Here is a 12,610-nt window from a genome sequence, read left to right as displayed (position 1 = left end):
CCCTGCTGAATGAAATCCCTGTGGAGAAACAGAACCAATTGCTGTGGTTTTTAATCCTGCTTCCTGTGCATTGATCCTGGTCAATTTCAAACCCACTTCCATGTTTGCGTGTGTTGGAGAAAAGCTTGTGTCGTGACCAAGGTGGACACTGAGATGAGACTTACTTGAAGTTGTCATCCTCTACAAACTTCTGGAGTTCCTCTATATAGCGAACTGATAACAGATACTTCTGGACATGCGGCAGAGTCACCAAGTAATCTGAAGAAAAAAGGTTGGAAGAGGTTACTTTAGATAAAACACTCAAACTGTCAGATCACATATAGTATGTGCAAGATTTGCTTGATCATTTTGACCAAGGGAAACAAAGAAGAATCTATATACAGATACCGACTCAGTGATAATAGCTCTGGATGTCCACTAAAATGATATACAGCCCTCATCACTTTGGTGAATTCAAATATCACTAAATGCAAAAGACGGTTACACACCCACATCAGGATGCCATGTTTCTATGTTGAGCATAGGGGAAAATAATGCACAGATGTTTTGACTATACTTTCCTCAGTATGCAGTTAAAAAAGAGCAAAAGACTGAGCAGAAAAAAAACCCCAAACAGTGGAATATAAAATGCAGATAACAAAAAAGGAATTATTGTACGTTGCTGGAAGTCATGTATAAATGGGCAATCAGATATCTGTAAAACTGCTAACGTGAGGACAATACTCCTGCATCGGTCTACTTAAAGGAAAAGTTCACCCCCAAATAAAAAACTTGTATTTTTCCTCTGACCTGTAGTGCTAATTATCAATCTAGATTGTTTTGGTGTGAGTAGCAGAGTTTTGGAGATATTATTTCAAGCCCTTTTAACATTTAATCAATAAGAGTGACTAATAGCAATTTAGTGTTAGTTTAGCAAAAATGACATGTTACTTTGACATGTTGAAACGCAAAAATAAGATATTTGTAAGACAAATTTGACAATTTACAAATATATCTTTACATGTAGAAATAACATTTTGACTTGTCAAAACTGATTTACACATATCTTTAATTAAGGGACCAAAAAGCAAGAAAGCAAATGCTTTTGCTCTGATTCTTCTTCTTATTTTTCTCTGCTAAAAGTCTTCCTGCAGCAAAAACCGTACAACAAAAACTTACCAAAATGGCAGGTTGTTTGCAAATTCCACCCACTACTCAGGCATAAAAAAACTCACACCTATTGACATCATAGTGTTGCTGTAACAATCAAGTTTATGTTTTCACAGTTATTTCAAGAAAGGCTTGGCTTAGAGGTAAAATTCTCTCACCATATAAATCTCTCAATTGTATCTGCATCTTTGCTCCAATGGTCTTCTGCTCTAAAAATGTATGATTTTGCAACTCAGTTTTCTCTAAATCATACTTTTGCAAACTCTTTGCAGACCACTGGTCCAATCCAAGCTCTGGCTCCAAAGCAGGTGACACTGAATCAAATTTAAAGCTGCTGGCTAAGGATAAACATAGATTCAGTAACATTGTTATTCATGTCAACGGTAATAACATCTGGTTACGCCAATCGGAGTTGTCAAAAATAAATGTCAAGTCGGTGTGTGAATATGCAAAAACAGTGTCTGACTCTGTAGTTCTCTCTGGACCCCTCCCAAATCTTCTACTTCTACTATTATTATACAAATATGACTATAATTGTCACATACATATACTGCCATATACTAGTATTTACTTATGACATATATGCTACCAAAATACCATTATTATTATTATTATCATTATTATTATTATTATTATTATTGTCATCATTATTATTACTACATAATTATTGATCCTTTGCAACCTTCAAGATTTTACAGTCCATGCTGGCTTGGACTGGAATCACTACTTGCAGTTATATCAATAATGACAAATTTATGCAAAAACAAAAGGGTTTCAGCCCTCTGGGCTTGAACAAGTAATGATATTAATAATAATAATAATAATAATAATAATGATAATAATAATAATAATAATAATACTATCAAATAACTCTAGCAAGCAAGTAACAAAGCTATTCCACTAGATAATGTAGATATTGTTATTTGTTTCATACCATAGTTACATGACATCTGCAGGTCGGAGATGACCCTCAGAAGGTTGTTCATCTGATTGGTCCGTTGCTCTGTCTCTATGATACTATCTGATGCAGGATAGGCTGAGTCAATGTAGATCATGTCCAACAGGTATATTCCTAGAAGACATAACACAAGACAGCAAATCACTAACTAAATCCCAGCAATGACAATAGCTTTGCTTTGACAAAATTCCTACTTATGGAATGACATCCTGGCAAAAATAATTATTCAAATCAAACACACACATTAATTTCAGTGTAAGAATATTAGGCTTTTAGAGTAGTTTTGGCACTGCTTTGGAAGAAACGATCTGCAATTTTAGATTTTTTATCTGCCTCATGTGTAAACATGCAGAGTTTGCATTTTGGTTCAAAGGAGGCTCCAAAGGAAGTCATTATCTGAGGATCATGAATACAAAGAAAATGTAAAGGAAATCTGGCCATTAGTTTTCTAGACACCATGTCATGAATGAAAACATCGGTCAAGGAGAAATATTTAACCTGATGGTGGAGCAAGAAGATCTAGAATATCCATGCTAAATGTCTTGACAATCTTTTTTTTTTAAGATACAGTACATTTGTGTTGGATGGACAAACTGACAGACATTGCCATCCTTACACAGTGGGGCTTCCAAAAATACGCAACAAAACTTTCTATTAAGAAGGCATAAAGAATCAAAGTCCAGGCACTCAGGTCGGTTTGGAAAAATTAAAAAGCCTTTATTTAATGGGCTAGTGATTTGCTGTCTTGTGTGAAGACAAGAGAGCAAACAAAGCAATTCAATTGCTTTGTTTGCTCTCTCTGCCCATTAAATAAAGGCTTTTTAATTTTTCCAAACTGACCTGAGTGCCTGAACTTTGATTCTTTATGCCTTCTGGATTTTTTAACCCTTCCATGAGCACCGGTGGTTTGGGGGACACCAGCAGCGCTCCTGTTATCCTTTTCTTCTGCATATAAAAACTTTCTATTAATTGGGAAATTCTGAATTAACAAATTAATGATTTTACTCATAGATGTGTATTTTTTACAGTACATCTGTAACACATTTTTAGGGGTTTCAAACCTGAAGGGCTGAAATAAACCCCTCTTGTTTTTCTATGAATTATTTTTTATCATCAGAAGTGTTTTCACATATTCCTGTGAGATGGTACTGTACATGTCAGACACATGTACACAAATGTTCACCAATGATTGGAAGTTGTGCAAATCCTGCCCAAGAAATATGACCCCAATCGACCTGAAAGGGGGCACTATAATTAAAGGTTAATTTAGAACAGTTATAACACCTACACTGTTTGCTGGATTTACTTGAAACTTGACAGTTTCAGTCCAGTCCAGCTCAATGTGCAACACAAAAAAGCTAGCCTGAGTGTCAGACTGAAGCTCCCAGAACCTTCAGTCTGACATGGCTTCCATTGAAGGTGATTTACAAGGGGGAGGGAATTTGATTTTTTCCCTAACCAATCAGTAGAGATCAACGACTCACCCAGATTCTGACGTCATTAGTATCCATGCCTCGGGGGTGCCGAAAACAAGCGAGCATTGCCCGTTTAAAATGTCTCCGTCGTCGTGCACGCCCAGCTGCATCGCCGTTAAATCCAGTTTAGCAGCTTCCTTAATTTGGTCCTCCATTAACGCGAGTAGTGGCGAAATACCTCGATAGCATCGTTAATGTGGTCTGTAGGATCTGTAGCAGTCGCCATTGTTGCTATCCTCACCAGTTACCCACCGGCGCACGGCTTGACATCAGCGTGGCACTGATTGGCTAATCGCTAGACCCCCGGCGTTCATTGGTCCGTCCATCGTTTGGACGAGATAAATCGCAAATTCATTGAAGTATGCCAGACCAGAGATGCAAGCCTACTCAGTTGAGTGGGCGGGGTCTATGGTCTGGAACCAGGCTACAAAAAAGCCTCAATAACCATTAAGGTCCGCCTATTAGATTTTCCACCGTAGGTACCAATTTTCTATGGATCATTAGCTCATCACAAGGTATCAAAAGCTTGTTGATATCTCATTGCATATTGAAGATACTGACCAATGAACTATAGAGTGGGCGTGGCTCAGCACATAAATGGACCTAACTCTATAACTGTTGTGCCAGTCATCACAACACCTGCAGTAAATGTCTACATATGTACTACCAACAAACCTTGAAAGTTCCATTCAAAATGACCACTGGGGGTGACAAATATAAAAAAGGGTGAGGCATAACACAGATTAGACAATAAATCAAAAACTGTTTGTCCAAAACAGAAACAAAACGTGCTTGATATTTTAGATAATAATACTGAACCATGTGTGTAAAATTATATTGAATAGGTCAGTCAGGGTCACCGCCACTCAATTTTGACATTTTTTGAAAAACACACTTTTGACATCTCCTTCTAAACAGTAGGTCTGATTCATGCCACATTTTCTGTGGATTACTTGGACTAAGTTTCTGAAAAGTTATCAAAATCTTGTTAATATCTCATTGTTTTTCAAAGATATCAAACAGCAAACTTTGACAGGGTGCTGATCAATACATATATAGACTTACCTCCTCAACCCTTGAGCCAATCATCATGAAACTTGCAGGATATATACACATAAGTACCTAAAACAAACCCTGAAAGTTTTATTCAAAATCAACACTACGGTGATGCTGCAAATGCAAAATAAATGGATGTGACATGACACAAAATAGGACTATAATTCAGAAATCGTTTGTAAAATCATTACAAAACTTTCAGGACATGTTCCTCTACAATGTTGAATGACAAGTGTAAAATTATTTTGAAACCACTCCCTAGGGAGTGCCACCAGTTCCATACAAGTGCATGAGCTTTAGACACAAAATTTGGCCGTTAATCAATGTCAGCTTGTCCAAACATCACCAAACTCATCTTTGTTTGTTTGTTTTTTTAATTTAAACCACTAAAGCATGTCCCCAAAATGTTTCTGCACTTGATCAATAGGGGTGAACAGTGTTACCATAGAAGAGTTTGACCCAGCACAGATTTGGACATAAATGAATGAGAGTCTTTCTGATGGTTGCAAAGCCTGTTATTTATTTTTATGCAGGTGTTGTGATCCGTCAAAGGTCTTGATCCTTTGCAGATTTCAGCTTAAAATGGTTCAAGCTGACTTGAACCCTGGAATGGCCACTTGCGGTTATGTTTTCACTTAATATTGTGCTCATAGTCCATATTTCTAAATGTGTTTGTGTTTAATCCAATGACTAAATAGTAAAGCTTAACTTATGCTTTTTCAGGCTGCTGCTCATTACTAAACGTTTACAGGTGTTGCTTGGATTTGGATTTATCAACATAAATGGACAGGACAATGTTTTTCCTCTGCTCTTTTAGAAGGCTCCCTCTCAGAATAATTCAGCCCTGCTAAAATAACAGTGTGCCCTTTTTTACATTGTGCAGGACTGGGAAAATCTAATCCCCATAGAGATGTCATTCTCATCCACACAACAAATTGGTTATTTTCCAAAATGTCAGTGTTCCATTAAAGTCCAAGGATGAACATTAGTTATACTTCAGTGGTTGCAGACACCACAGGCAAGATTACACCGTGAGGCATAAAGCTAGTAGCAGCCTCTATTCTGAGAAGGGCTTTAAAATGTTTAAGCATCTTGATCTGGGTTGTATAAGTGATTAAATGGGTTGTGTTGACATATGGCAGTCCCTGAATTAACATTGCCTTACTGTTATGGATCACATGTTTCCAACACTTGAGTGTTAACCTCCACATTAACCAGCCCATGACATTAAGCATGGATTGGCCTCTTCCTGAGAGTCACTGCGCTTTCACTTCAGCACAGTCATGGCTTGATGGAAGCCTAACTCTTGTCAAAACCTCCCAACATGTATGTTTGCTTCTTCGTAGAATTTGACTGCCCAAAGGCAAATATACAAAGACTAATGTAACAGTGCAGGTAATAAGAGTTTAATATTTGTTTTTCCTGGTGTACTACTGATTCATAATTCACCACCCAATGTATCACTCTCTCCTGCTGTGAAACATTATAGATAACCAGGCTTTGCATAGTCCATGTCCATGTGTTTGATACTTTTCAGACAGCAATCGTGTTTATAATTAGTTTAGCATATTTTATCTCAGTTTGATGGTGTCTTATAGTGATGCTTTATATTCTAATGTTTCTTTTTGACTAGATGCAAGAAAATAAAGGCTACTGCGCTAGCTATGGAAAGTTCTTTTACCAATGTTCCCATAACAGCCTAAAAACAGTTGAAATCACTCTGTTTTACATCAATGCTTTTTCTTTTGAACCATAAACAAAGGCTAGAACAGACAGAGGCAGTGTTCGAGGCAATTCACACATACACTGATATTCAGACATGGAAGACATGGATTATTTTTTTCTTTTCTGAAAACATTAAGTGGATAGAGGAGCAGTATGGCTATCATAGGATGTGAAAAATTGGGGCAGACATAATATTTTAACAGGGCTTTGGAAAAGACCAGAAAGAACATGGTGAGGAATGTGCATTCATAAAAGGACTCTCTGAGGAGCACACCCACACTGCACCTTTGAAGACCTTTCCTGTATGGTAAAACAGGGTTAAACAGATGAATTCATTAATGTCATTAGTGTATTTCCCTGGAAGATACCGTCCTACAGTCAGCGGTGTTTCCACTGACAACAAAATCTGTCTTTGTAGAAAAGGACAACCTGCCTGTTAAAAAAAAAAAAATCACATGTATGGTATATATAACATGACTCTTGTGGAACTCAAAATGTTATCGGTACTATTAATAGTCTATGCACATTGTCTGAGCCATTTTTATGTGTATTATTATTTGGTAACTGAACCCAATGTGTATTTTATTTATGCCTTGGTTTATGTATAATGGTTAGGTGAGAAATAGATTTTTTTCCATTTATTTTTGTAATTGTTCTTATTTTGAAGCCTTGATTTACCTGCGGACTTGGGATAATTAGGAAGGTGTCACATTTAGTCAACTCAGGAAGACACCAGCACACAGTTTTTCAATTGCTTTGTTTGTTTCAATTTTTTTGTTGTTACCTGTAAATATTGTCAGAACACCATCACTTGTATTGTAAGACTGGACCATAGAAATCAACCTGCTACAATAAACATCTATTAAACACGGTAAATAATGCAAATCATCATTCTGATCTGTTTATCGTTTCACTTGCAAAGCGTGTTGAAATCTCTGCTGGGCATCGACATGGAAATAGAAGCCATAACACACATCATATAATATGTATATAACTGCAACAAAAGAAAACAAAGTTTATCAGTATATGATTCCTTAACTCTCCATACTAACATAGTTTTAAGCTAGCCTATATCCTTAAGCAACATAACAGAATTCATACCACCCCAAGATTTTCAGTGACCCCATCTGGCCACCCAAATGAAACATTCTGGAGTAGCCACTGCTTCTAAAAGCTAGTCATCAACAGTAACAACACTAAGATCTGCTGTGGTGAGAAAAACAAACACTTTTCCACGTCTTGTGAGGAGAAAAAATGCTTAAGAACTGCAGAAGTGGCCTGCAAAATAGCAAACTCACCTCAGAAGATGCTTCTAGAAACCAGCTCTGGTGCTATGGAGGCAGCTAAGCAAATCTTGACAACAGCCAAATCTAAAACTGTTGGCGCTCACAAGAATTGACACTTTAGACAAAATGGAATCAAAATCACACATGCCGCACAAAATAATTTACTCTCTGTCTACTGATTTGAAAGACCAGATTCAAACAATTTGTATGGAACTGTCTGCAAAAAGTAAACCATTTGGGCCAAAATGCGCTGCTCAGGAAGTCCACTTAACTAGCCAAGAGGATGCTACAAGTGCATACTTCTACAGAGTGGTGGACCCAGAGATCCAAGAGCTCCAGGTAAAGGAAGATATGAATAAGCTCAACCGTAAAACAACAGCCTGTATGGAAGACAACATCCAATAACCCAGCCACTGCCAAAGACTAAGGTAAGAGCAGTGTTGAGGATTAATTAGTTACATGTAATGGACTTAAGTAATTAAAGTATAAAATAAATGTAATTGTAATCAGTTACAGTTGTTCTCTCAGTGGCAGGGAAATAACAGCAGGTCAGACCCACCAAGAGCTGAGATGGAAACATACTGGAAGGGCGTATGGGATCCATACATACTGGCTGAAGAAGCTAACTGCACTCCATGAACGCTGAGCAGCACAGATGGCCCAGCTGCTCAGGGATGGGACCCACCCAGAATGGTCGACATAGGGCAGGACTAGAGCTTGGTACCAAACTTTGGTCTATGGGCCCAAACGACGCATAGTGCATCCAAATTCACACCTGTTCTTCTCTATTGATTTGCTCCAGCGAGAAGCCACGCACATCACGTGAAACAGCGGAATCGTAGCTTTCCGACAAGATCAAACACTTGTCGGTAGTCCAATGTTTTCACAGCGAAAAAAAATGATAAAGTTACACTAAAATCATGAATAACAGAGCTTTCATGCAGCTTTGCACACACATTCCTCTTAGATGGATTACTCGCGAATGTAGGGTCGCACAGAAATGCCACGCATATCACATGAAAGCGCAGGACTAGAGCTTTCCAGTGATACCACACACATCATTGTGCTGTCATNAAAATGTCCCCCCCAATACATAACTGAAACTGAAAAACAACAACAAACTTTGTTTACTGCAAACAAAGTGGCAAATATTATCTTGGAGGACATCATTGCACTTGGTTGACTATTTTTCAATTATCTTAGATGTAAATATTGCATGTTTCTTTCAGATAAAACACATTTTTGACTTGTGAATGAGTCAATTCTTGCAATAATGAAAAAATACTGGCAATCATGTCCGCCTGGCACAAACCACATGTTTTGGATAACTGTGAAGTGACAGAATGTCCCACCATCATGGTTCTTATATTGCCAGATTCCAGAGAGTCTCCCCTCTTCATATATGGTAGAATATGTCAACTTCCAACTTGCTATGCTGAGATACATGTAAAAATGTAAGAATTTTGTCACACAGATTTGTTTTTTTCATTGATATAAAAATTTATATAAAATACAGGCACATAGAAGGACATGAAATGATGGCAAATCTGGTTAGCCCATATTGACATCCAGAAAAAAACAAGATATAGCATGTGTATGTAGCCTTTAGAATGACTGTGATATGAGCTTAAAAGTAAAGGCAGTAAAAATACCCCAAAAATGCCTAGGGCCCATAGGGTTAATGGCACCGACCGAAATGCTTCGATACTACCCAGTATCAAAAGATGCCTTGTCTTTCGGTGCCAAGTTTCGGTACCTAGGAGTTAATCACATGATCAAGATCTGATAAGGCTGCCCGTGATTGGCTGTAACGTTACACGTGGTTGAGGCATGCAGGAAAAATACTTATGTGGTTACGCCCACAGACCGGGTTCACCTGTATCTGTGTTGTGAACTACAGTGTGTGTGTGTGTGTGTGTGTGTGTGTCTCATCGAAGCAGTTAAAAAAACGCCACCGAGGTGTGGCTTCATTTTAGCAAGATTGATGCCAATAGTGCGTGATGCAATATTTGTTAAAAGGACATTATTGCTAAGGCCGGCAACACGACAAATTTGATGAAGCATCTGAACGTGCACGGAATCAATTTAAGAGCAGAAAGTAGCTCTGTGTTTGACTGCAATAAGAGCGGACCTCATCCATCTCCTCTCAGCATTCAAGTCCACGTGTGGACGTTACAGAGCCAGAGCGGCCTCCTTCAAAATCTCCACCACCAGACTCCACTTCATCCGAGAGTACTGAGGACAGCACTGTGTCAGGTGTTTCGATAGGTAAGTTTATGTTTAGCAAAGTTCAGCCAACCTTATATGTCTGTTTACTTAAAGAGAAATTTCGGTTTATTTCAACCTGTCTCCTATCGTCCTAAATATGTTTCAAGTGACTAGTGACATAAATATTATAGTTAGCATGTTAGCTGTTAGCCTAGATACAGCTGGGGCGCATAGTAGCTTCAGACCTGTTAAAACGTAAGTGAACGGGCAACCTTCAAGTGCAAAGTTAGTCCACTAAACAAGCTTTTTTTCCACAAAGACCGCCTCATATCGTTAGGATAAATGTCAGAGAACATATAGAAAACGACATGTAAACGTGTTGTCTTACCTTACCGGTGTGCTGCCATGTTTGTTTACCATCTAGCTCTGCTTTCCAAAGCGCAGCCGAAATATCGCGAGAACGAGCAGCGATCTCATATCGTGCCTGAAATCTCGCGAGAACAAGCAGCAACAGCTGGAAGGCAGACCTGGACAGTAGCCTGAAAAGTTCATTCATTTATTTTATGAAAGATTTATAGTATAATGGCTGACTTTTTGCCAGACTTTAACTTTGTAGAGGAGGAATTTGATTTTGCAGAGTTTGATGGCCGCCCTTATTTATTTGAGCCAGAATACACTGACGAAGAGCTTCGTGAAATTGAAGAACGGAGGAGAAGAGAGAGAAGCGCAACAGGTAGAGGACGAGAGAGGAGGAATGGCTCCTGCAAGGCTGCGTAGCTCTGGAGATTGGTGGTGTACCTGTGAATGCAGTGCCCACAGAAGAGGAATGCCACTGTTGCAAGGAATGGGACCGGTTGCAGCCTTATTTTCAAGGTCTGGATGTGACCGAGGATGAGACACCTCCACCTGGAGTAGTATCCAGCTGGGCTTTATCTAGAGCTCGCGAGATTTCATGCACGGTATGAGATTGCTGCTTGTTCTCGCGATATTTCGGCCGCGCTTTTTAAAGCAGAGCTAGATGGTAAACAAACATGGCAGCACACCGGTAAGGTAAAACAACACGTTTACATGTCGTTTTCTATATGTTCTCTGACATTTATCCGAATAATATGAGGCGGTCTTTGTGGAAAAAAAGCTGTATCTAGGCTAACAGCTAACATGCTAAATATTATTTTTATGTCACTAGTCACTTGAAACAAATTTAGGACGATAGGAGACAGGTTGAAATAAACCGAAATTTCCCTTTAAGTTGATGTTACTGCAACTTAACAGGTGCACCGCGGTGACTTAAAAATGTAAACCATGTAACGTTAACTGAAGATATTGTTGTGTAGCTAGCTAAATCAAAAGCTTACTAATGAATGACTGTAACTGATATTAGCTTGTTAAAATGTGGTCATCTATTGGGTCGGCTGGTTAAACAGCACTGTTACGTTTATCTTCTCCTCACAGAAGCCTCTGATCCTGTCCACCCTGATGTGAGGATGACAAGGCCAGTCAGTGTGAATCCGTTCACACTGGCAGAAAAAGGAAAAATGTCAAAAGAAAAACAAGATGAGTGCCACAGGGCAGTCACAAACTTTGTTGTTCAAGGTTTGCTGCCTTTTCCACAGTGGAGGCTCCATGGTGGAGGTAAGTAAACTGTAAAGGGTATTGTTGACCAGGTTTTTTGACTTTTACAGTAAGCAATAATAATACAACCATGCTATTTTATGCTTCTTTTTTTTTTTTTTACTTTATACCATGGTTGATACATATTTTTCAACTTCATGATTGATGTAATTGTATTGTTTTTGTATACTGTGATGTGTTTGCTTAGAGAAAAAATGAAATTGGTCATGTGACCAGCAAGCATTTAAACACACCTGTGAATGCTCAGGTCAGATCTGAGGTGAACCTGATGACGCTGAACGCGAAACGCGTTGTTCCCTCAAATAAAGTATAGTAAAGTCTATGTCAGTGTGTGGAGGATTTGTTTGTCAAGCTGATTACAACCATGCTATTGTTGATGTTTTTTCGTCCAATGCCAATTAGGGAGATGATAAGAGCCCTGAACCCCAGATATGAGTCCCCCAGCAGATACATGCTGTCAAATACACTCATACCTGCATGGTATGCAGTAGAGAACGGCAATGTCAAGAGAGAATTGCAAGACGTCAAGGATGTGGGGGCGGCAGTAGCTCAGTCCATAGGGACTTGGGTTGGGAACTGGAGGGTCGCCTGTTCAAGTCCCCGTCTGGACCAAAATATGGAGCGTGGACTGGTAGCTGGAGAGGTGCCAGGTGCCCCCCAACCGGCACCTGTCATGGGCAGCCCACTCTGACATCTCTCCATTTAGTGCATGTATAGGTCCAGTTTGTGCATATGTGTGTTCGGACCTGTGTGTAATTGACAACAGAGTGAAAAATTGAATCCCCCCTCGGGGATTAATAAAGTATATAAAAAAAAAATAAAAAAAATGTGGCTGTGACTGTGGATGGCTGGACCAATGTGGCACAGGACCACTACTTGACTGTTTCAGTCCACTTTGTGAGAGAGGGTGCCATTCATTCATTCATCTTCTAACCGCTTCATCCTCTTGAGGGTCGCAGGGGGGCTGGAGCCTATCCCAGCTGACATCGGGCGAGAGGCAGGGTACACCCTGAACAGGTCGCCAGACTATCGCAGGGCTGACACATAGAGACAGACAACCACTCACGCTCACATTCACACCTACGGACAATTTAGAGTTATCAGTTAACCTAATCCCCAAT

The 12,610-nt window shown here is 39.2% G+C and overlaps 1 protein-coding gene across 1 annotated transcript in view; it reads right to left on the bottom strand.

The window, feature by feature from the left end:
• Nucleotides 1-12,610, bottom strand: part of LOC126395343 (ras-specific guanine nucleotide-releasing factor RalGPS1-like) — a 304,495-nt gene that overhangs the window by 95,883 nt on the left and 196,002 nt on the right. The window contains exons 9-10 of the mRNA XM_050052749.1: nt 2,084-2,221; nt 165-258 (exon numbers count right to left, since the gene is read on the bottom strand). Coding sequence (XP_049908706.1) covers nt 165-258; nt 2,084-2,221 — 232 coding nt within the window. The remainder of the gene's footprint in view (nt 1-164; nt 259-2,083; nt 2,222-12,610) is intronic.

This window comes from Epinephelus moara, chromosome 9 (assembly GCF_006386435.1).
Source record: "Epinephelus moara isolate mb chromosome 9, YSFRI_EMoa_1.0, whole genome shotgun sequence".
Lineage (NCBI taxonomy): Eukaryota > Metazoa > Chordata > Actinopteri > Perciformes > Serranidae > Epinephelus > Epinephelus moara.
The sequence above is the reverse complement of the archived record's forward strand: the minus strand, read 5'-3'. Positions and strand labels throughout refer to the sequence as shown.